Genomic DNA, 26,638 nt, shown 5'->3' with positions numbered 1-26,638 from the left:
AATGATAAATCACCTGGGTGTGCTTATATTAATCAACTTCCTCACTGCCGATGTGATCAAAACAACCTCCAGCTGGCCGCCAGGCGCCATTCCAGCGCAGCCCACAGGGCACAGCCCTAACAAAAAAGAAAAAAGAAAAAAATTTTAAAGATGCTAGAAGAAAAAATATATTAAGTATAGAAACAAAAATAAGGATAGCATTAGATTTCTCATTGGAAGCAATACAATATCTTTAATTACTTCAGGGGGAAAATCAGCCTAGAAGTTTTTACCCAGCTGAGGGAGATAGTATTTTAAGGTGGCCCCCTTGACCTCTGTGAAATTACTCCTGTGATTATGTTATATGAGGTGTGAATGTTAGCAGAGACTGGGTGAAGACCATTTCTAGTACTATTTTGCAACTTTTCTGCAAATCTAAAACTGTTCGAAAATCAAAACTTAATGGAATGCTAATAGCAGTAGAAAGGCCGAACTGTTGATACATGCAGAAACATAGATGAGTTTCAATAGTTGGAGTGAAAGAAGCTCTACTAAAAAGTACATATCATATGATTCCATTTATTTGAAATTCTAGAAAATGTTACATAATCTAGTGTCAGAAAACAGATCACTAGTTGTCTGCTTATAGAGAAAAGGTTGTAAGTAAAGAAAAGTGAGAGGGATATGAAGGGGCACCAGCATATTTTGGGGTATAATGGTTATGTTCATTATCTGATGGTCTTATGGTGGTGTATGTAGTGTGTGTGTGTGTGTGTGTGTATATATATATATATATATACACATACATACATACATACATACATACAAATATATATGTCCAAACTATTCAAATTCTCCACTTTGGATGTGTACAATTTTTTGTATGTCTTTTACATTTCAATAAAGTTGTCTTTGTTTTTAATACATAATATAAATTTTAGGATGTCCATTTAAAATTTCCTGAAAGAATGTATTACTTCCCAACTAACAGGGAACAAAATAGTCAAACTTTCTAAAAGGCAAGAAAGGAGAGATAAGGGAGTATTATATAGAACATGTGGAATAAATACATAATAAAATTAAAGATATAAGCCCAAATCACTAATGTTGTTACTGATTTATAAAATTTTTACATTAAAAATTGTCCGTTAGCCGGGCGCAGTGGCACACACCTGTAATCCCAGCAGCTTGGGAGGCTGAGACAGGAGTATTGCAAGTTCAAAGCCAACCTCAGCAAAAACAAGGCACTAAGCAATTCAACGAGACCCTGTCTTTAAATAAAATATAAAATAGGGCTGGGGATATGGCTCAGTGGTTGAGTGTCCTTGAATTGAATGCCCCGATACCTGCCCTCCAAAAAATTGTAGGTTATTTTATATAAATATACTAGATATTCTACTTAAAGAGAAAGATGCACTGGATTTCAAACAAGGAAAAAAACTGTATGTTATGTAAAAGAGAACCAGCTACAATATAAAAATTCAGAAAGTTTGAAAGCTAAAAGATGGAAACAGATGTATATCATGCACTGTCCAAACTATAATATTTGGGGTGAAACTAATAGCTGATGGTAACTTTTAGGGTACAGGAATGAGGTTGTGATTGGTAAGAAACACTTGAGGGGTTTTAACATTAAAGATTATTGTACATGTGTTTGCTTTATAAAAGTTTTAAGTTACACATTTGATATAGGACTGGGAATGTGGCTCACTGGTCAAGTGCCCCTGAGTTCAATCCCCAGTACCTCCCCCCCAAAAAAAAAAAAAAAAAAAAAAAAAAAAAAAAAAAAACAAGAAACTGTGCCTAATAATGCATGGCCTAGCTAGACAATAAGTAATTTTGGAGCAACTGGTTTTCCTTATAGAAAGGTAAATCACGGAACGGGGTATGGTGATACACAACTTCAGTCCCAGCTGTTTGTGAGGCAGAGGCAGAATGATGGCAAGTTCCAAGTCAGCTTCCCCAACTAAGAAAAAACCCTGTCTCAAAAATATAAAAAATGGAAAAGGCTGGGAATCGGGCTCAATGGTAGAGCACTTGCCTACCATATGAGAGACTCTTAATCCCCAATACCACAAAAAAAAAAAGAAAGAAAAGTAAATTGTATTCTTTTCTTACAGCATGACAGGAAAATAAATTTACAAGTGAACTAAAGACCTAAAGACCTAAATTTAAACCTTTTAGAGAAAATACTGGTAAATATTTCTATGAGCTTATGGTATTGGAGGATTTCTTTTAAAAGACACAAAAATCAAAGTCATAAAAGAAAAAGTAAGTTTCACTACCTAAAAATTTTAAACTTAGATATGTAATAGACAAGTAAACATAATAGGCAAAGGATTATTATATAGAATATGTAAAGAACTACAAATCATTAAGAACCCAGTATAAAACTAAGTATGTAGAATAGTAGTTCAGAGAAAAGTAAACAATTGGGCTGGAGGTTGTGGCTTAGTGTTAGAGTGCTTCCTTGGCATGTGTGAGGCACTGAGTTCAATTCTCAGTACCACACACAAATGAATAAAATAAAAGTCCATCAACAACCAAAAAATTTTAAAAAGAAAACAATTATAAAAATATGTTCACTGTTAGTAGTAATCAGGAAAATGCAAAATAAGATTAAGTTTAAGTGTCACTATTCTGATAAAAATTAAAACCGATAATAAGCAGTGGAGATGTGAGAAAATGGAAATTCATTATTGGTAGGAGTATAAATTGGTATTGGCTTTTTGGAAACACTGTATCTAGGACAATTAAAAATATCTTGAATATTTCCACTTCTGAGCATATAAACTAGAAGTCTTTCTCAAGGAGACTGAGTAAGAAATGTTGTGTTGGTCCCAGACAGAACTATACCTTGCAGCGGCAAGAGACTGGGCTTTACCACTCATTGCTCCACAAATGCGTGGAGTCAGATTGGCAGGAAGATAGGTTTTATTCAAAGTCAGCTTTGAAAGAAGATAGAAACTTTTTTATTTTAAATTTCCATATTCTGAAAATTCAAGAGCCAGAAAAGCTTTTATAAGAGGCAGCAAAGTGGGACAAAAGGCATGTACAGATTTAATTATCCTGTGCTAGACAGGCCATGGCAGGGATCAGTTCCTATTCTCAGCTCCTTGTCATCTCTCAGGCCAGAAGGGGCAACCCTTCAGCCTTTACTCTCAGTATGAGGAAATTCAGGATGCAGAAAAACAAGTTTAGAGGGGCCCTTCATTTGCCTGATTCAGTGTTGCTATTTGTACTAGTGGAAAAAGTTGACTGCCTAAATCTGTCCAGGTAAACTAATGTGTGCTATCTCTAAAGCAGATAAAAGAAATAATAAAGTACAATTATAAAGTTTTTCTCAAGCCATTAACTTGGATTATTTTGCTTATAGGTTAAAATATACAGTATTATAAACCTCTTTAGATTTCTGTCAACAGACTTACTAATTCACATTTGTGAATTCCCCCCCCAAGTGAATATTATTACCATTATTTCCCTAAGTTTAAGATTTCTTCCCTTAGATATTGACTTCTCTGGAATCTACTGTAGTAGGGGAGTAATATTCAAAATTTTATTTTGCTTCTTCATTATTATTATTATTTTTTTTTTAATAGGACTAATGTTTCAAGCCAGACTTCCTCTGCCAAAAGAAGTTTGGGATTTCTTCCTCAGCCAGCTCCTCTTTCTGTTAAAAAACTGAGATATAACCAGGATTACACTGGCTGGAACAAACCAAGAGTTCCCTTTTCCTCTCACCAACAGCAACAACTGCAGGGGTGGGTAAATTCTTTTACTTTTTTTTTTTTAATAAAATAATTCGACTGAATTGTGCTTTGTCTGTTAGGTAAAAATATAATGAAAGGAGTCACATTAATTATAACTCTAAAATATTTATAAATTAGATCACTTCTTAAAGATTTCATACACTATAAGAAATGTAGAGTCCATTTTCTCATCTCCAGATGATTTTTTGAACTTCAAAGTATATATAATTTTCGTTTTAAAAGAGAATGAAGGTTTTCCAAGGTCATACACTGTCTCTTACTACTGATGTCCTTTCAACATTGTTTTTTATGTATTCTCCCCAGTGCCTTTATGATTATATTTTTGTTAGACAAAAAATGAGATCATAATATAACTGTAATAATGATAGTAGCTGTCATACATAAATTTATATGCCAGATTCTGTGTGCTAAGGGTTTAGTTGTTTTTCTTAAATCCTTGCAACAGCTATGTCAGATAGATATATATTAAAAATCTGTTTTCATAAGTTAAATAAGGCTTAGGAAAGTTAATTAACTTGCTTAAAGTGATACAGTCAGTAGGAAAGCAGTGTTAAATTCTTAAGCATTCTGCCATGTTATTTGTACTCTAAACTTTTCACTGCACAATAGTCATGGACATCCTTATGTATTAATACAGAACTTTAATCCATGTTAGTGTGCATTTAAGTTTCCCTGTTTTTCTAATATAATCCAGGATAGAATGAATATTTTTATACATATATACGTGTTTTATGGAACCTCATGAAACTTTTTTATAGGATAAATTGTTGAAATTGTTAAGACTAAGGAAAACTGTTTTGTTTATTTTTGTATTGGGGATTGAACCCTGGGGCGCTTTACCACTAAACTATATCTACCCAGCCCTTTTAAATTTTTTTATTAAAGACAAGAGTCTTTATAAGTTGCTTAGGGCCTTGCTAAGTTGAGCATTGAAGCATACCCTTAACTTAGCAAGACCCTATCTCAAAATAAAAAGGGCTGAGGATGTAACTCAGTGGTAGGGCACCCCTGGGTTTAATTCTCAGTACAAAAAAAAAAAAAAGTGTTCAGGACCAAAGATTTCTGTTTTTAAAAAAATAGGAGTAGAAAATTGCCAGGTCTACAAGATAATGGAGGCTACCCAATTTTAGACTTCCTTACCAAAATCTATTTAAAAAACAAAACAAAACATGAAATCAATGAGGAGTGCAAAGAAAACCACATATAATACATGCTTCAGCATTACCAGGAGACAATACTGTCATCTTTAAAATACCTCCTAAGTAGAGATGCAAGCCAAATTCCTGCAGTGTTCCTATTTGCTGCCGCCTAAGCATGTAGATATTGAAAGTTAGGGACAAGAGACTGAAGCACTTACTGAAGCATGAAGAAGGAACATATATGAGGGAAAGGCTTATGAAACACTGAAGAAAGCAATCTCAGAAAGGGAAAATTAAATATTAACTACGAACATACTGAATTTAGGTTTTGGTATTTAGTTGTAGCACTAGTTTTGGGGAAAGGGCTTGAATGTAAGTAGTACCAGAAGTATCAACCTCGAAGAACCATTGCTTATAGAATCAGCCAAATCTAGAGACTTACTTTGGAAGCAAAAGAATAAAATGAGAAGAATATTAAGAATTGTGCCAAAATGAAAGAGAAACAACACATGCCCTTTTTTTCTTCCCCTCTCACTACTACCACCACCACCACCACCATTGTCTATTAACAAAACTGCAGTTTACTAAACTAACAGAAGAGAGTGTGCTTCAATTAGTAAACTAAATAGGAATATAAGAAAGAAGATCATTTCCATACAAAACAACTGTAAGAAAAAAAAAGGAAAACAGGAAATGTGAATCAACATTTCAGCTACCTTGGCATAGTCATGCACAGCTGTAATCTCAGCAACTCAGGAGACTAAGGCAGGATCATAGCTGAGGCCAGCCTCAGCAACTAAGCAAGTCCCTGTTTCATAATGAATAAAAAGGGGTTAAGGGATGTAGCTCTGTGGTTAAGTGCCCCCAGATTCAATCCTTTCAATCCTTAGTACCAAAAAGGAAAAAAAAAAAAAAAAAAATTCAGCTGATAAATAATTCTACTCCCAAAGCCAATCCTTGAAAACTAAACTGATAGTTTATGGAAAATAAAGTGAAATAGAATTAAATATCCTCAAGCAAGTATTTGAAAATATGAAAGTACCATGAAGAATCAAAATGAGGAAGCAGGAAGAAATGAAAGTTGCTTGGACTCAGAAAAGATAGAATAACAAAGACAACATCATATCACACATGAAGTCTAAAGTAAAGGTGCCTAGCAAAATCAGTGAAAATTTAATCATTGGTTTTGAAGGAAAGCAGAAAACCGTGAGAGAGAAATGAGATGTAAAAAAGGTCTTAAGAGAACATGATTGAACTGGAAAATGGGAAAAGGTGTCATATTATATGTAAGTAGAGTCCCTAAAGAAGAAAATCAAAATGTTGAAATAGAACTAGTATTGAAGACTCATTATTCAAGAAAATATCCCAGGGCTGGGGAGAGAGCTCAGTCGGTAGAGTGCTTGCCTTGCAAGCAGAAGGCTCTGGGTTCGATCCCCAGAACTGCAAAAAAAAAAAAAAAAGGAAAAGAAAAGAAAATATCCCAGGAATAAAAATCTTGAATTATTATGTTAATATTAAGTAAAGCCCTCCAGGTACCTGGAAAGTTAACCTAAAATAATCAACATATCTCAGTATTTAACTATTGAACTTTAAAGACAAGGGGAAAAATACTCAATGCCTTGATCAAAAAGATAAAATAATGTATAAGGGCAAGAGAAATAGGCTGGACAGCAGACTTCTCAAAATCAAACAAAGCAAGATAAGAGTGAATATCATTTTCAAGAAACTTAATGCAAGAAAGGATGAAAAGAGATTTTGTGCCAAGCTCTCAGGAATTCAGACTAGAGAGAAGTTTTGAAGTGGAACTCAGAATAGAATACTGTACAAGTTTACTCTTGCTAAGAACTCTACAGAGTATGAGTTCTACCCATTCAAGGTGAGACTGGGGAAACACTGATAAAGGATTAATTGTAAGCATTTCCTAGTTTTGTAATAGAGCTAGGACAAAAAGTCATGGAAATACACAGGAATGATATGTGAGCATCATGTGTTTGCATGAAGTAATAAGATTGCAACAGAAAGGAAATGAGAAGAGGGGGGAGGTAGAATAAATTAATGTTTTATAAGTAATAGGTGTGAGTCAAAGGATTCCATTTAAAAATCCACAATATAGATGCTTAAGAAAGCATCTTATGTACTGGGGATATAGTACAGTTGGTAGAGTACTTGCCTTGCAAGCATAAAGTCCTAGGTTCAATCCCCAGCACTGAAAGAAAAAAGAAAAGAAGGCATAAGAAAAAGTTTTGGCAAAAGTTTATATAGCAATATAAAAAGTATAAATATAGATATAAAACAACAATTATAAGCTTCCTAAACACCAAAGGAAATACCTCCAAAAGTCATACCAGGTAGAGAAATAAAACTTATAAAATAACAAGAGAGTTGAAACCAAACATGATTCACATCAGTACATATGAATGGGTTTATTATCTATTAAAAATATTTTAGATTGTTCTGTTAAGCAAAACCAAATTTCATGTTGTATATTAGAAATGGAATTAGAACAGTAAATTCAGAAAAGTCTATAGTAGAGGAAAATATTTAACATGCTAATGGAAACGCCAGGAAAGCAAGGGTTGTAGTTGTGATACCCAGTAAAGTAAAAGCTAGACCAGAAACCACTAAACTAGACAGAAGGATACTTAATAATGATCAAAGACAAAATTCACAACTACTGTATGACAGTCATGTATATATGTAACACTTTAATCTCCTGTATAAGTGGAAACTAGGTGAAATGAGAAGTAGAAATACTTTTAACAAGTGGAAACCTTAATATGCTATCCCCAGAATGACTGAATACATAGGTAGAAAAGTAAGTAAGGATATTTAAAAAAAAAAAAAAAAAAAATCAAATTGTCGGGCATGGTGGCACACACCTGTAATCCCAGAAGCTCAGGATGCTGAAACAGGAGAATCACAAGCTCAAAGCCAGTTCCAACAACTTAGCAAGGCCTTAAGCAACTCAGTGAGAGCCTGTCTCTAAATAAAATACAAAAAAGAGGCTGGGAATTTGGCTCAGTGGTTAAGTAAATCCCTAGTACCAAAAAAAAAAACAAAAAAAAAAAAAAACCAAAACAAACAAACAAAAAAAAAAAAACATCATAATGAATTAGCTCCAAGGAATATATATTAAAGGCTATACTCATAAAGAATATACCTTCTTTCAAGCACATATGGAGCATTCACAAAAATTAGCCATACTTTAGGGCACAAAGAAAAAAATCAGTAGGCCCCATAATGAAGTACACTCAACATCTCTTGATCATGATGAAACTAGGAATTAAAAATGAAACTAAGGACTGGGATTGTGGCTCAGTGGTGGAGTGCTCGCCTAGCATGTCTGAGGCACTGGGTTTGATTCTCAGCACCACATAAAAATAAAACAACTACAACTAAAAAAAAATATTGAAATTGAAAAAAAATAAAGTAGTCATCAGAAAAATTAATGGTGGGAATACATAAGTATATAGTCTTAAACTAAAGAAGATTTAAGCCTTAAACACCTATATATATATCAGTATATATATTTTATTTATGCATAAATATATTATATATAAATAAATACATTATATATAAATAATATATATTTTATTTTACAAATAAAAGATTGAAAATAAATCAATTCTGAATTCCAAATGAAAAAAATAAGCCAAAACAAAGCACAAAGAAGGAAGTAATAAAAATGAAGAGAGCTGCATGAAATAGTGAACTGAAAAACAGTGATATTAACAAATCAGAGTCCATAGCCCCCAATTTATGATGGTTCAGTTTAGTGTTTTTTGACTTTACAATGGTACAAAAGTGATTAACATTCAGAAGAAACTATACTTCAAATTTCGAATTTTGATCTTTTCCCAGGCTAGCAATATATGATACTATACTCACTCCTGTAATACTAGGCAACTGCAGTGTCAACAAACCACAGCGCCCAATCAGGCATGCAGTCTGAGGGTAAAGAGCTGACACTGTACAGCTGTTTGTTGCTCAGCTGTGATTTTTGGGAGGGTACATGTATTTAGTGTATTTTCAACTTAAAATAGTTACAACTTATGATGGATTTCTTGGGATAAAACAAGCCGATCTTAAGTCAAGGAGCATCTGTGCTAGTTACTCGAAAAAATTGATGAAATAGATAAATCACTGGATTTTTAGGCAACATAGGAAGAAGGAAGACACAAATATATAGTAAAAGAAATGACCAGGGGGAAATAATTATTGATAAAGAAGAAATTTAAAAAACCATTTGAGACTATTTTGTACTTGGCAAAAGAAATTTCAAGTAAATGAATGCAACTGGAGAATATCATTCAAAGTGAAATAAACCAGTCCCAAAAAACAAAGGTTGAATGTTCTCTCTGATATGTGGATGCTAAACCATAACAAAGGAGGGTTGTAAGGGGAGTATAGAAGTTCATTGGATTAGACAGAGGGGAGTGAAGGGAAGGGAGTCGGGGTGGGAATAGGAAAGATGGTAGAATGAATCAGACACAACTATCCCATACTCATATTTGAATACATGACCAGTGTAAATCCATATCTTCAACCACAAGAATGGGATCAAAATTGTAATGGGTTGCACCCCATGTATGTATAATATGTCAAAATACACCCTACTGTCATGTACATCTAAAAGCAACAAATAACAAGTTTAAAATTTTTCAAAACTTAAATATAATGTATCAAATTAATCCCACTAGAGGTAGAAAACAGACCAATTTATATGGAAAGAAATGAAATTTAACGTGGAGCTCTTACACACAAAAAAGCACTAGGTCCAAGTAATTTCACAGGAAATTTTTGTGACATCTGTAGACATTATAGAATTCCAGTGCTACACAAATTATTTCAGAGCTTAAAAAGTGAGGAAAAGATTCCAGGACTTATTTTTAATGAAACATGAATAACTAAGCCTGTTCGAGGAGCACACAAAAAAAGTGTAACCATCACTTATAAATATTGCTGCAAGAAATCCTAAGTCAAATATTAGTGAACAGGGTGGGGGTTATAGCTCCCTTGCTTATTAGCACATGTGAGGCACTGGGTTTGATCTTTAGCATCATCTAAAAAAATAAAAGGCAAACTGTCCATCTTCAAATAAAAAAAAATTAAAAAAAAAATATTAGTGAACAGACTCCAGTATCACATTAAGAAAATGATAAATGAGCCAGATGTAGTGGTGTATGCTTGTAGTTCCAGCTACTTGAGATGCTGAGAAAAGAAGGCCATTTGAAACCCTGCCTCAAAAAAACAAAACAAAGGGGCTGGGGTTGTGGCTCAATGATACAGCGCTGGCCTAGCACGTGTAAGGCACTGATTTCGATCCACAGCACCACATAAAAATAAATAAATAAAATAAAGGTGTTAAAAAAAAAGCCCACATATTGTATCCAAATAGGTTTATGCCAGATTGCAAGATAGTTTGACAAAGTTCAACACCATTTCTGATAAAAATGCTTCAGAACATAGAAATCAGTGGTTATTTCCTTAACCTGATTTAATATATACCTCAATCCTAAAACCAGTGTTTTACGTAAGGTCAGGAACAATTCAAGAATACCTACTATTTTTACTTCTGATTAATGTTGTATTGCCTGTATTAGTACGGTTAGATAAGGAAAAAAGTAGAGGGGAAAGGCTTTGTAGCTTTGAATCAGAATCAAAATTCAATAAGATTGATTAATTTGACTATATAAAAATTAGATTTTTGCATGGTCAAAACAGACAAATAATAAATTGGGAGTAAATATTTGCTACAAATACTATAAATAAAGGGCTGGTATTTCCTAAATACAAAAAAGCTATAAATTTCAAGGAGAGGATGGTAACAACTTAGCTTCATGGAAAGTATCTAATTTTCAATTAGATGAAACTAAATTATTATATTATAATGCAGTGGTTCTCAAAGTGTTTTTCTCCATATTAGTAGTGTCAATATCATCTTTTTAGAAATGCACATTTTTCTACCCTTTCTGTCTAGACCTACTGAATTAGAATCTCTGTGACGGGAGTCCAATAATGTGTGGTTTTAACAAGCCCTGCAGTGATTCTGATGCATACCTAACTGGAGAACCCTTTTGTACTCCTGTACTAAACATACTTCAGGAACTACCCCCACTATACTGAACATATCTCAAACACTATTTCTTTCATTTTCAGATTCTCAAATTTGGGAAATACATGCTATATGAATGCTATTTTACAGTCTCTGTTTTCACTTCAATCATTTGCAAATGACTTGCTTAAACAAGGTATCCCATGGAAGAAAATTCCACTCAATGCCCTTATCAGGTAATTGTTATATACATAAGTAGTAATCTCTTACCTTTTTTATTATATAATAATGGAATTTTAGACACTTAAAATTTTATGTGCCATTGTTAGTAATTACCTTTTAAAATATTATACCATCTAGTGTATTGTAAGACATGTTAACCTTGTCTCTCTTGTTTTACCAGACGCTTTGCACACTTGCTCGTTAAAAAAGATATCTGTAATTCAGAGACCAAAAAGGACTTACTCAAGAAAGTTAAAAATGCCATTTCAGCTACAGCAGAGAGATTCTCTGGTTATATGCAGAATGTGAGTTAGCTAATGGATTTTTTTTCTTAATATTTTTTTTTAGTTAAAGTTAACAATGGACCTTTATTTTATTTATTTGTATATGGTGCTGAGGATCGAACCCAGGGCCTCACACATGCAAGGCAAGCACTCTACCACTGAGCCACAACCCCAGCCCTTAGCTAATGGTTTTTAAATGTTTTAGAGATACGGGAAATGATAGTTATTTTAGTATCTAACCTGATTTTTGTTTTAAAGTGTGATTTGGGGCTGGTCATGGTGGTGCACACCTGTAATCCCTGTGGCTCCAGAGACTGAGGCAGGAGGATCTCGAATTCAAAGCCAACCTCAGCAACAAGCAAGGTGCTAAGCAACTCAGTGAGACCCTGTCTCTAAGCAAAATATAAAATAAGGCTGGGAATGTGGCTGAGTGGTTGAGTGCCCCTGAGTTCAATCTCCAGTACCAAAGATAGATAGATAGATAGATAGATAGATAGATAGATAGATAGATAAAAATAAAATGTGATTTGGGTAGTGTGATCATCATGGATTCAAAAACCTGAGAAGTTATAAGGTTCTGTGACTCCTCTTGTATTTTATAGTATTTTAATATATAAATGTGGTATGCCAGTGAAAAATAACCTTATTTTAGCAAAGTGAAGAGTCATTCATACATTCATGCTAACGCAACTGAATAGTGAGGCATATAAAATCTATTATTTGTTTTTGCTTACAGTTTTGTGTTGGGGTGGGAGTGGTTGCAGTGCTAAGAATCAAACCCAGTGCCTAGTTCTTGCTAGGCAGGTATTCTACCACTGACCTACACCTCCAGACCTTTTCATTTGTCTTTCTTCATATAGTATGTGCCCTATAATCTATATCAGAATAAATCTGACCTTATTCACATACCTGAAAGTATTCACATACTTTCAGTTGCTTATGTAATTCACAGTGTTAGCAAACTGTTTTTATGATTTTTAAAAAAGTCTTGATTTGATGACAGATGTTATTATCTTCCTAGGATGCTCATGAATTTTTAAGTCAGTGCTTAGACCAGCTGAAAGAGGATATGGAAAAATTAAATAAAACTTGGAAGACTGAATCTGTTCCTGGAGAAGAAAATGCATCAGATAGTTCAGCTACCAGAGTATACACTTGTCCAGTTATTACTAATTTGGAGTTTGAGGTTCAGCACTCCATCATTTGTAAAGCGTAAGTAGCTTCTAAGATTTTTTTTTCTCTTAATTCTTTATGGCGAATGATTAAAACTTTCTTTTGATATACCAAATGCTATGAATTCTTACCTTCCTTTCCACAACATGGAGAAAGCATAAACCCACAGATTATACAGAACCTTTCTAAGTCATTATCTTTCTATAAAAATGTTAGGTTGGGTAAGAACTGAAGAGAATTTAAGTAGTTGTTATGTGTTTTCATTCTGATGGTGGATTTTGTTTGCTTGTTTATTGCTTTGTTTTCGTCTGCTGTGTGAAGCATCACGTTGTTTGGGAATACTTGTTTTTCTTTTGCTAAAAAGATATACTCCTTATTAGCTGCTTATTTTGTTAAACCAAATTAGTTTTAATTTTTCTTTTTTATAAAATAATTTAAATTTAGATTATTTTTAACCAGGGTTACAGTAATTATTCAGAATTACTTTTTTTTGGGGGGGGCAGGGATCAGGGGTTGAACCCTAGGGAGCCTAACCACTGAGCCACATCCTCGAGCCTTTTAAAAATTTTATTTAGAGTCAGGGTCTCGCTAAGTTGGTGGGGCTGGCTCTGAACTCAAAATCTTCCTGCCTCAGTCTCCCAGGCCACTGGGATTACAGGAGGGCACCACCACACCTGGCCTATTCATACTTACTTTCTATATTTAATTTCCATAGTCATGATCAGAACTTCTATACCATATACCTCTCTTCAAAAGGTGTTGTTTTGATTACTTTTCTAGTCATCTATAGAACATCTTTGAATAAATTTTTTTTCAGAGTAGAATTTTTCAGAGCCCCTATATAAATGAGAATTATTTTTGTGGCTTTCACACATAACTTAATACAGAATTGTGGTACCATATAGTCTTTACCCCTGAACATATTATATGTACTATACCCCCCAATGTCCTATTTCACTCATACTCAAGGAAAACCTAACTTTGAGGTAATCTTTTTCTGTCCTTTATATACATACATATATATATATTATATGTATATATAATATATATTTTTTTAGTTGTAGATGAACACAATACCTTTATTTTATTTATTTATTTATATGTGGTGATGGGGTTTGAACCCAGTGCTTCACATGTGCTAGGTGAGCACTCTACCACTGAGCTACAACCCCAGTCCCCATACTCTTTCTTTTTCTTCATGAAAATCTATACCTTGCTTGCTTCCTTCTTTCCTTCCTCCCCCTCCCCTGGCCCCACCCTGATCCCTCTGCTTATCTCTGTCTTCCTTTCTCTCTGCGACTGATTGTCTGTCTGTCTGTCTGTCTCTGTCTCTGTCTCTGTCTCTCTTTCTGTTCTTTCTTCTGAAATTGAACCTAGGGCCCCATACATGCTAAGCAATCTCTCTACTACTGAACTATGTCCCAACCTTTTTATTTTGAGGCAGTGTCTTGCTAAATTACCCAGGTTGGCCTTCAACTTTCAATCTTCCTGTCTCAGTCTCCCAAGTCACTGGGATTATAGGTGTGTGTCACTGTACCAGATGTGTTGTTTTTGTTCCACTGGTTTGCATCTAAGTAGTCAAACTTTTTGCTTAATTTTGCTTTAACATGATAGAGCCTTTTCACCTGAAAATCTGTGCTTCTTTTTAGCTCAAGAAAACTGTTTTCTCAGTACTGTTTCTCTTCCATTCATTCTGGAATTTTCTTCAGAGATATTCAAAAATCCATATTTTGGTTCTCCAGTTATCGGTTTTCCATATCCATTTTTTAATCTGCTCAAAATGATCATGTTCACTGAGGTCTCTTCCAGCTGTTGCACTCTAGTGTTTTTGACTAGCACTTTGAATGTTTATATAGATACTACAAAAATAATTTTATGTCACTACTCTGACATTTTTTACTTGTTTTGTGATTTCTTCAGTCTTTTTCCCCCTAGTGTATAAAGAATTTTCCAAAGAAAAAATCTGGATCTTCTAAGTAGTTCATCCCCAGAATTTTAGAGAGCCCGAGAGTTGATAGTATGATAGGCAAATATATATATATATATATCCCTTTCTTTTAATACACTTTCTAAATAACATTTGTGCAAATGAGAGAGAAAAAGCAGAGTTTTCAGGTATTATTTCACTGAATTGTGAGGGTACTATTCAAATTTCTTTTTAAACATTTTTATTGATAGATTATAATTATACATGAGTGGGATTCATTATGTCATATTTGTATATATGCATGACATAATTTGATCAGTCTCATTCCCTACTATCTTTTCTTTCCCTTCCCTCTTCCCTCCCCTGATTCACTTTTAAATTTCTCTCTCTTTTTTTTTTTTATATTTTTAGGTATAGATGGACACAATACCTTTATTTTATTCATTTCTTTATATGTGGTACCAAGAATCAAACCCAGTGCCTCACACATGCTAGGCAAGTGCTCTGCCACTGACCCACAACCCCAACCCCTTAAATTTCTTTTGATAGGAACATTTCAGCAGCCTGCCATCTCTCAGTCACGTTTAGGCAGCTACATGGTGGGATTGTTAAGGTGGCATCAGGAGAAGGAAAACATTGTAAAGCAGTAGCTTCTCCCCTCTGCCGGTGGCATTAATCTGACACTGTGCAGCAGCTAGGCATCATGTGTATGATTATAATTATACATAATAGTGGAATGTATTATACCGCAGATGAGTGTACCAGTGCAATAAGTGACATGGGTTCATAGACTATAGGCATGCTAGGCAGCCAGGCTAGACAGTGGCACACAGTGTGGTAGCTGGTATAGGAGGTGGGAGATAAATGTCTAGCCGTTTCAGTTCTTTGCCATTTGGCCCCCCCACCCCCAAGTTTACAACAGTGCTATTTGCTTCCAGACCAGCAAGAACACATCTCTCCCAGGCTTCCTCTATTTCTGCCCTCTAGACCCAGATGAAAAGACCTCCAATGATTTGATCTGACCCACCCAGATAATATTTATTAACTCAAAGTTAAGATTAGTAACCTTAAGTATAAGATTTTGCAAAATTCCTTTAGCCACGTAGAGTAGCATCGTCATAGGAGTGATAACTTGTGATTGACATGGATTTTACCCACACTCACTGGATATGGAATTGTACAAAGGCAAGTTTCACTTTAGAATTCTGCCTGTCAACTGCTATTATGTGTATCTGCTAGTATGATGCCAAAGTTGGTGTTTTAAGTAGGAAAAATTGACCTCTTTGCTTCATGCTGTGTACACAGGAGTTCTAGAAAATTAAGAAAAACTTTTTTTTTTTTGTCTACAGCTTAATAGTAGCTGTTACTCAATTGTGCTCACAGTTCAGCTGCTTTTGTTTTATTCTAAATAAATTATTTCTTTGGTGTTGGGGGGGGTCGTTCTATCAGAGAAGCACTCAGCAAATATTTATTGAATAAAAAATATGTTCTGTGCCCCCAGTCTTCAGCTGTGGCAAATAGGGAACTAGGGCTGAAAATCAAAATGCTGATAAGAGGACCAATGAAAAGCAATTAACTAAACTATCTGAAAAGAATCAGTTTACTTCCAGGTAAATTAAATAAGGTATTTTGCTCTCTGTGCTCATTTTTTAATTTATAAAAATATATTCAATAAAACAATCCTACTGTCTAAGAGAAGTGCCTATATGTGTGTACTGAGAATTCTGAATTTTCAAAGCAGTATTGATATATAGCCAAAATTCAGAAACAATCCAAATATCCATCAGTACTATTATGGAATATTCATACAGAGTAATACCAAACAACAAAAATGTACTGTAGTCAAGTACAGCAGACAGAGCTGAATCAAGAGTTACCTTTTGTAAAAAGGAACAGGGTAATGGTTGGGAAAAGAGTATTTAAGGGACTTCTAGGGAGTTTGTAGTGTTCCGTTTCTTGATCCAAAAGATGATTATATGGGTGTATTAACTGATAACTTACCAAACTATTCAAGTATGATTGGTTCACTTTTCTGTACATGTGTTATACTTTAATTTTTTAAGTTTGTGGGTTTTTGGAAATATAAAAGTTTAAAATTTAACATTTTAAGAAGGTACATGGGGCTGGGGTTGTGGCTCAGTGGTAGAGCATTTGCATAGCATGTGTGAGGCACTGGGTTCAATCCTTGGCATCACATAAATAAATTAAGTAAATCTGTTAAAAAAAAAAAAAAAAGGATACTTAAGTATTACAATTGAGATTTTTTTGTATTAATTTAATAGGGATTAAAATAAAAGTTGAAGTGTTACCTGTTTTTAAAAAATATATATATATATATTTTTTTTTTTAAGTTGTAGACAGACACAATATCTTTATTTAAAATTTTTTTTTTTTAAATGTGGTGCTGAGGATTGAAACCAATGCCTCACACGTGCTAGGCAAGGGCTCTACCACTGAGCCACAAGCCCAACCCATGTTGTCTATTTCTTATGCCTACTCTGAGTGTGTCAGCTCCATAAGTTCTATAGGGAAACAGTGTTTCAAGTATATCTGTATCTTTTTTTCTTAATATTGTTTAGTTGTCAGTGGATCTTTTATTTATTTATTTCATATGAAGTGCTGAAGATCAAACCCAGGGCCTCACACATGCCAGGCAGTTTGAACCCAGGGCCTCACACATGCCAGATAAGCAAGTGCTCTACCACTGAGCCAGGACTCTATCTTTGTATTTCTCTAAATAGATACATGTGTCCCTTTTTATTGTTACAGGTGTGGAGAGACTATTCCCAAAAGAGAACAGTTTAATGACCTCTCCATAGACCTCCCTCGTAGGAAAAAGCCACTCCCTCCTCGTTCAATTCAAGATTCTCTTGATCTTTTCTTTAGAGTAAGTAATATCTGTGGTATTTTCACATAACTAAATTTTATATATCATAGGTAATTGTTTTTAAAATTAGTTTCTTCAAGGCAAGAGTTTCTTCAAAATTATCTTCAGAAAAAACAAGAATATTTATGAGTAATAATTTGTTTTATAAAGCTTGATAAATCTGTAACTCATTGAACAAGAAAATTAGTTGATTAAGAAAATTTTATTTTTAACTCAGTAGCAATATTTTAGACAACCTTAGAAGTAGATCATTATTTGTAAATATTAAAGCATTTTAAGTGAAATGCTACAATTTGATAACATGAATTAAATTTGAAGACACTACATAAAAGCTGAGAAATGAAAAAAAAATGCGCTTTGCTTTTCATTTCCTTAGTTTGTATGTGTACCCTTACAAGAATTGGAAGGAAGAATTATGGTTATTCAAAACTATAGATAAACATACAGTGATATACTGTCAGATACTCAGAAAGTTTTGAAGGCATGATCAGACCTGTTATATAGCAGACGTTATTACTGGTGGAAATTTGCCAAGATCACTCTTCATTTATATAATAATGGTCCTTATTTTGTTGCAGCAAGTTGACAGGGTTCTTCCTAAGATTTCAAAAAAAAAAAAAAAAAAAAAAATTCTGTTCTTTTAATATGAATGTTCACTCCTCCCAAAGATAAATGTTCTGCTTTTTTGTTGTTTAGTCATTCTCTACTATTCCTGTTGTTATCATAGACTGAAGATTTTTCTGTGTATCTTTATCCCCATTTTTTAAGGATTTCTTGTTTCAGTTTTCTCTAGGTAATGATATCCACCCCAAACTTTGGTCCTTTTAGAGCAGTTGTTCTTAGTGGGCTGTCACCAGAAGATTGAGTTCCATTATAAGAAAGGGGTAGAATTACACCTTACAGACCAGGAACTCCGCCTAACCTGAAGGTGATCTTATCTCTGCTATAGCCAAATGTTAAAATCTGGATATACTCTTGGCAGCAACTCATATGTATCCATGGGGTAAAAGTTTGAGAATCTGCTACTTGAGTCTGCTTACTATCATAAATTGAGATGTTTCCTTGGTAAAGAAGGAATTAGGAATTCTGAAATAGGACATGATATCATAAGATGACTATATTTTAAAGATAAGGTCTTAATTTGGTAAATCTTGTGGCTCAAGACTTGAAATTTAAATTGGTTCAGAGTTGTCATTCCATTGAACTAGTAAGCTCTTAGAGAAGATTATTTGCATAGAATAGGTTAACACTGATTCAATTTCATCCTTTATTTTTCTCTCATCTTTTTCTAGGCAGAAGAACTTGAGTATTCTTGTGAAAAGTGTGGTGGGAAGTGTGCTCTTGTCAGGCACAAGTTTAACAGGCTTCCCAGGTAAATATAATTGCCCTTTTAAAAGCAAGTGCTTTATAAAAATACACATTTTTTTAAAGTACTTACAGATAAAAGTGAAGTATACTAGTATGTCTTGGTGAAAGAGGTCAGCAAACAGATGTCAAGGGAGTAGAGGATAGAGAACTAGAAGGCCCAAGGGGAAAAGGGTCTTGAGAGTCCCAAGAAGATGGCAAGAGGATGCAGTTGGTGAGATTGAAATGATGATGAAGACTAGCTAATTGGTTTTTTAATTCAGTAATAATATGTAACATTTAGGGAATTATCAAGAATACAAGTAATGATAAATGTTGGTGAGGATGTGGTGGAAAAGGTTTGCTCATATATTGCTGGTAGGACTGCAAATTGGTACAACCACTGTGGAGATGCCTCAGAAAACTTGTAATGAAACCACCATTTGACTCAATTATCCATTCCTCATCATATACCCAAAGGACTTAAAATCAGCATACTACAGTGACATGGCCACATCAATTTTCATAGCAGCTTAATTCATAATAGCTAAATCATGGAATCAATCAACCTAGCTACCTTTCAACAGATGAATGATAGAGAAAATGTGATATATATACACAATAGAATATTACTTAGCCATAAAGAAGAATGAAATTATGTCATGTGGCAGTAAATGGATGGAACTAGAGACTCTCATGCTAAGTGAAATAAAATAATCCCAAAAAACCAAAGGCCAAATGTTCTCTATATGTGGATGCTAACACAAGAAGGGGAGGGGAGGAAAGAATAGAAGTTCATTGGATTAGACAAAGAGGAATGATGGGAAGGGTGGGAATAGGAAAGACAGTAGAATGAATTGGATATAACTTTCCTGTGTTCATATATGAATATATAACCACTGTAATGCCACATCATGTTCAACCACAAGAATGGGAACATAATTAGAATAAGTTAAATTCCATGTATGCATATCGAAATATATCCTACTATCATATATATCTCAAAATAACAAAAGTGTAAGACAAATAATAATATGTAATATTCAGTTACATAGTTTGAGTATACCTTATCCAGAATGTTTGGGACCAGAAGTGTTTCAGTTTTTGGAATATTTATGTAGACATAATAAGATCTTTGGGGGTGGGACCCAAGTCTAAATTTGATGTTCACTAGCATTTCTTACACATTATATACATAGTCTGAAGGTAATTTTAGGCAATATTTTTAGTACATCTGCATTTTGACTGCATCTTGTCAAGTGAGGGCAGATGTAGCATTTTCCACTGTGGCATTATGTCAGTGCTCTAAAAATTTCACATTTTGGATCATTTTTTTTATTTTGAATTTTCAAATTAGGACTCTTCAACCAGTAATTTGTTATCCTTTATTGTGCTGTAGTTTCCCTTTTTTTTTTTTTTTTCCTGGTACTGGGAATTGAATCTAGTATACTCAACTACTGAGCCACATCCCCAGCCCTATTTATTTATTTGTTTGTTTGTTTGTTTGTTTTTTGAGATGGGGTCTCATTAAGTTGCCTTAGGGCCTCACTAAGTTGCTGAGGAAGACTTTGAACTTGTGATCCTATCACAGCCTTCCAAGTTATTGGGTTTACAGGCATGCACCACTGCACCCGCCTCCATTTTTTATTCCACACAGTGAGTAAAAACCTGCTGCAGACACATACACATCTATGTGTTAACATCAAATGGGAAGAGTAATTTTGTGCAGTTGGTGCATTCCTTTTTCCAGAGGATCGTACAAGTTATGTTGGGCATTTTGGCTCATGCCTTTAATCCCAGTGATTTGGGAAGCTAAGGCAGGATGCCCACAAGTTTAAGGCCAGCCTCAGCAATTTAGTGAGGCCCTGAACAACTTAGTGAGACTCGTCTCAAAATAAAAAAATTAAATGGGGATGTAGCTCAGTGGTAAAGCACCCTGAGTCCAGTCCCCAGTACCAAATTTTAAAAAATAAGAAGTTAGTAAGTTTCCATAATCATAAAATAGATTTTCCAATTTGGGAATGAAATTAACTTACACTGTATTAGCACTATCTAAAAAAAACATAAAGCAAAGCTAGTTACAAAAAATTACAGTGTGGTTACAGGACAGCTTTTAGTTGTTGCCAAAAATAGACTCAATCACAAACAAGTTTATTATTAACATTAAGTATTTATGTGACTCTGCCTGCAGAGTGCTGCACTTTGTTTTATTAGCTTCGATTTCCTGTGTAGAGTTTCTGGAACCCAGACCCTAGAGACTAGTTCTTTTACATTCCTGCTCCACTCCTTTCTAAATAATAAGTTGTTTTCAAAGAAATTGCTTTTATAAATCATAGCAATATTATCGTATGGACCATAGTCTATGTTTTTTACTTAAGAAATTTTGTTTTTTCTTATTTGTGGGTGTTTTAAAGCAAGAGGGAGGGAGGAAGAAATCTTAAGGCAAAGGATTGGTTTTACAAGCTGTCACTAAGGAAAGCAGCAATTAATTAAAAGACTTGTTTTACCTCATAAGCTGGATGTCTCTTCCCTTTTCCATCTTTAAGCTGTTTGGTCTTTCAAATGGGAAAGAAAATATTGAGCAGGTTTTTTTTGTTTTTTTGTTGTTTTGTTTTGTTTCCAGGTAGGTCACTTGTATTCAAGGTTAATTTATTCTAAATGTACATGAAATAAAAGGCTCTGTATTTTAAATTCTTATGATTAATCTTGTTTTATTTCTATTCGGTCTGCCTCATCTTTGCAGATCAGTGATTTTGACTGGAATCATTGAAATTTTACTTAAAATACTTGATTTTTGACATCAGTTTTGGTCTTTCCACATTGATTGTATCCTTATGTTCTTTCATATTGTAAATTTGGAGGTCATGAATTTTAGCATGCTTTTTTTAAAAATATGTTTTTAATTGTAGATGGACACAATACCTTCGTTTTATTTATTTATTTTTATGTGGTACTGAGAATCAAACCCAGTACCTCACACATGCTGGGCAAGTGCTCTACCACTGAGCCGCAGCCTCAACCTAGCATGCTCTTTTAAAGAGACAGTAACTTCAGTTTACTTTTTTTTGGATTTGTGGCGTCTATGAAGAAGGTTATAAACAGTAAGAAAGGACACAATTTTCCATACGTCAGACTTTTTTTTTTTTTTTTTTTTTTTTTTTGGTCTAGAACTGAAGTGTTTTTCCCATAAGATTTTCGAAATTCAATTTCTAAAGTTCTTAGGGCTACAAAATATATCTAATCCATCAATTTGAGAATATGTTCTGTATGAGAGGTGGAAAAGATTACAACATAATAACCAGAAAGAACTAAATGTTTCTAAAGAGCTAAAAGCCTTTTCAGACTCACAAACTAGATTTGGCATGCACATGTTTTGGACAATTTTTTGGTAGATCAGGAAAATTTTGTTTCTCTCTTAGTTTTCCTCAGAAAAAAATTCTTCTGAAATGAGAGAATTATCATAAAATTCATCTTGAAATAATTAATGTTTACCATCAAATGTAAGAGCTACATAACATTTCAGTTTAATAGACATTATTTTACCATGTGGCTATAGAACACCTAATTTTTTAAACTTACTGAAGTAAATAGGGATTTAACCTAACATCAATAATATTTTATTATTGTTTTTTTCTAGGAAGATTTTCCTCAAACTTTGTTAATCCACCTTCTCCAGGTTTTGTTTTCATTTGTACCTAGCCCAGTCTCTGACACGTGGCAGGTATTTAGTGAATGTTCTTTGAAGTATGCCTAGTTTGGCCAGCTGCAAAGTGTTCTTCAAATCAAAGTTTATCCAAACTTGTTTATCCAACGTTAATCTATAAAATACTACCTATGTTATGTATGAGTTAATAGAGTCATCATCTTTTATGTTTTAGGGTCCTCATTCTTCATTTGAAACGATACAGCTTCAATGTGGCTCTCTCACTTAACAACAAGATTGGACAGCAAGTCATCATTCCAAGATACTTGACCTTGTCATCTCATTGCACTGAAAATACAAAACCACCTTTTACTCTTGGCTGGAGTGCACATATGGCAATGTAAGTCCTTAAGGGACAACTTCTTTATCTTCCCTTTTGAAGTGGACTTTAGTGTCTAATCAAAAGAATGACTGAACACATGACTCCCAGGTAAAATCAGACTAAGAAGGAGATTTTAATTTTGCTTTATTTTGGAATTTCAAATTATATTACTGCCTGATTGAAGTCATTGAAGAAAGTGCCTAAACAAAATTCTTCCAAGTTATTAGCTATCTTTCATAATGGGGTACTTTTTAGGGAATGCTTCTATTCTTCTAGATCACTGGAAGACCATTTGATACACTAAGGGAATATAAATCAAATTTGGCTGGTCATAAGAGTCCTTGGACACTAAAATACTTATTTATATGTTGTTTTCCTAGAGATTCTGTTTCAGTAGATCTGAGATTGGGCTTGGGAATCAATATTTTTAACAAATGCTTTACCTAACTGGGACATGCAAATTTGAGAAACCATGTACTAAATATTAAGCTGGAGCTCCCAGAATAGATGGTGCCTTCATAAATGTAAATTGTCACCAATGTAAAGAACTTCAGTGGTTCTGAGAAACTTCTCAAAGAGAAAAGAAGTCCCCTTTAGGTTTTCTTCATTAAAGCAGTGCTGGGAAAACTTTAGGACTTCTCAGAATGTCAAGTTCTTTTCTGTATACCTGCATTACTTAGGAGCCTTATACTATAGTTTTTTTCTAGTTTGGTAGAATCATAAAGGTCTAGAACTTTAGAGGTGAAAAGGATTTTTGAAATTTTGTCCAAATCCTTAATTTTGCAGAGGAGATCCAAGAAGGTTAAGTGGTTTTCTAAGGTCAGTTTGTAACTGAAAAAGCCGTTTCTTGGCTAAAGTAGAGAATAAACAGTTCAGAAAGTGCATGAACATTTGTCAATATGAATTGATGCAGTTATATAAAATATATTTCCCTTTGGATCTACAAGTTACATCATATAAGTTTACGATAAAGTCCTCAAAGGTCTACAAATAAAAGCAAGTGCCCAGACAGACTTAGTATTTCTGGTTTTTCTTCTCTTTTGACCTTAATTTGGAGTGAATGTATTTGCTTGGTGCAGAGTGCCCTCTGTTGGTAGAGCTATTATTCTTTCTGGCAATAGTGTATCATGCGAGTGTTGATATTTACGATCATTGGCCTAAAACCAGGCCTTGGACAACTTACTTATCTGTAGGCAAAATAATATAGTGAGGTAATAAACTGTGAATTCTTAGTACTGTACTTCTAATAAGTCCTCAATAAATGAGAGCTATTGTTATTTTATTGCTTAAAAATAAAGAAATGAAACAAGGTAATTTTCCCTGCCTCTTTCATATGCATTGTATTTGACTTCATTTCAAAGCTGTTTATTTCAGTTATTAGATCAAGGAGAGCCTAGAAATGATATTCCATGTTTTCTCTTGGTCTCTGTTGCTGGTAATCTTAAAAAGTATTATAATTGTTTGCTTTTCAAGAGGATATATAAGAGATTGTAGTATAGAATAATTCATCTTACAAGTTAAATAGATATCTTTAAATAATGCAATTATGTATATATTTTCTAATTTTCTGATAGTTCTAGACCATTGAAAGCCTCTCAAATGGTGAATTCCTGCATCACCAGCCCTTCTACACCTTCAAAGTGAGTTATATTTCTTGTGTACGCAAAATTTGTATTTTTAAGGATTTGGCTTATCCTAATCTCTTAAGATTGCCCTGCTCCTTTATTGTTTCTCTTTTTTGCATGATAATTGCTTTCTTTATATTACCATACCTCCAGAATTTTTCTAAATCTGGTTTAGCAGGTAGCCTAAGGTAAAGAAGTTTTAACTGTAAAACAAATTCAAATGATCCTCTTTAATGTTTTAAAACTTAACCATTTGTTAATATGTAATATTTTCATCCTAAAATTCTAAAAATTGTTGACAAAGGATTTTAAGGATTGAAGCGATAAAATAAACTCTGTTGGTCTAAGTACCCGCTTCTTCAAAGATAGGCAGGGAATCCCAAACATCTTTTCACCTGTTGCAACCAGCCTGGGACTTCTAGTTCTTGATGCTGAGTAGGAAAAATTTTGAAAGGAGACAAGAAAATAAACATGCACTGGGATGTAGCTACTCTGCAAAGGCTTTGTTTTTTGTTTAAGGCCAAAATTTGTCCCAGGATGGAAGCAAATTCTTTTTTTTTTTTTTTTTTAAACTATACTCCTATAAGATTTTACTGTAACCACAGTTCCTGATTAAACAATTCCAATTGACATTGTTGTCATTGACTTTAAAACTTGTTTTTGTGAAAATATGATGTCCCAAAGTACTTTTAGAAGAGAGACACATTTGTTGTTTAAGGGCTTTGGGGGATGTTATATAACAATAAAATGACATTTGGGAACTGCTCTTTTCTTCTCCTCCTGTTAATTATTTTTCAGTGCAATTAAAACCAGATGACTAACATGACTAGATCTGAAATGGTACCGATATGAATACTCTTGCCCGTTCTCAAGATACAAATGAGCAATACCACTTGGCTGCTTAGAAAGTGAGCAAGTGATGCATTTACAGGATGAATATTTTTCATTGCTACAGGCAAGCTGCCTTCTGTAAATATAGTAATTATTAATGGTATGCACTCTTTATGTACCAACAGTGATGTACCAAATCACTATAGTTGCAAGAAACAGTTGGTTTCATTGGACATCTTTGTACCTTGGCATGTCATCTGTTCTCCAGGGTCTATTTGGTATGAGAATTTGAAAGATTCAATAAAGAATACTTAGGCCCTAGAAGACCTGTCATGCCGATCAAACTTAAAAGAGGCTGAGTTACAAATCAGAATACCATGGGTTCCTCTATGATGTCCTTTGTCACATTTGACCCCGGGTGAAATAGTAACCAGGCATCACCCTCCTTCAGCAAAGTATTTTACCTGGATAAACAAATTAGTAAGTTCAGGTTTGCTTGGTGAGCATGAAATTAGAAATTAAGAAGCTAATTGGCTATTTCTATCTTAGGCTAATTGGCTATTTCTGTGTTATATGAAAAATGTTTTTGAACACATTATGTGAGGATGTTCAAGTGTTCAGGCTAGAGTGCAGTGATATCCTGGCTGCTCTCGGCCACAGACTACATGTGGGTTTATCACTGACCACTTGCCTCTTTTCTTTGATCTACATTGCTATGCAATCCTTCTGATTTCCATTGTGGCCTCTTATTTCTTGGTGCCATCATTCTATAAGTTTTTTAGTTTTCACATTTAGGTTAATTGCATTTTCAAATGTCCATTTTACATTTCTTTAGTATAGCATATGAATTTATTTTTACCTCCATTAAAGAAAGTTCTTGCTCTTTGACTTTTACCACTTTTTCCTCTAGTTTATTTTCAGCTCACCTAGAAGACAACACAGTAACACCTTACTTATCCTGTATTATTAAAGAATAATGTTTGGTATTCCACATAAATCAATTTTTATGGAACTGAGGCTTTAAGCATTTACCTTGAAAATTTTTAGCCTTTTTTGAATGAAATGTTTTCTAAAATGTTATACTTTTACTTATATTCTTAAACACACTGAAGATAATTTTTATATCTTAATGACTTAGAATCAGTTTAAAGAACATCTGTTATTGCACTGTGTTTTCCTGTGATATTGCCGTCAGAGGCTCTTAATTTTTACAAGATCATTTATCTTTACACTAAATATCATAGGTTTTTTTGTGGATTTTCTCTCTCATTTCTTGCTTTCATTTCTTGATGAACTTGGCTACACTGTTTTATAAACCACTTCCTGGAAAAGAAAGGGTCCCTGTACATGTGTGAGCTTTGGAACAACCTTCCTCAG

General features: G+C 33.9%; 1 protein-coding gene across 5 annotated transcripts in view; it reads left to right on the top strand.

Moving 5' to 3' along the window:
* USP37 (ubiquitin specific peptidase 37) overlaps nucleotides 1-26,638 on the top strand; it is an 88,192-nt gene that overhangs the window by 37,725 nt on the left and 23,829 nt on the right. For all 5 annotated transcript variants that reach the window (XM_079135189.1, XM_079135188.1, XM_079135185.1 and 2 more), the window contains 8 exons: nucleotides 3,579-3,740; nucleotides 11,048-11,179; nucleotides 11,347-11,470; nucleotides 12,471-12,661; nucleotides 17,319-17,436; nucleotides 18,729-18,808; nucleotides 22,659-22,823; nucleotides 24,380-24,445. In XM_079135189.1, the coding sequence (XP_078991315.1) occupies nucleotides 3,579-3,740; nucleotides 11,048-11,179; nucleotides 11,347-11,470; nucleotides 12,471-12,661; nucleotides 17,319-17,436; nucleotides 18,729-18,808; nucleotides 22,659-22,823; nucleotides 24,380-24,445 (1,038 nt within the window). The remainder of the gene's footprint in view (nucleotides 1-3,578; nucleotides 3,741-11,047; nucleotides 11,180-11,346; nucleotides 11,471-12,470; nucleotides 12,662-17,318; nucleotides 17,437-18,728; nucleotides 18,809-22,658; nucleotides 22,824-24,379; nucleotides 24,446-26,638) is intronic.

This window comes from Sciurus vulgaris (genome assembly GCF_902686455.1).
Source record: "Sciurus vulgaris genome assembly, chromosome: 3".
In the NCBI taxonomy this organism is placed as follows: Eukaryota; Metazoa; Chordata; class Mammalia; order Rodentia; family Sciuridae; genus Sciurus; species Sciurus vulgaris.
The sequence above is the reverse complement of the archived record's forward strand: the minus strand, read 5'-3'. Positions and strand labels throughout refer to the sequence as shown.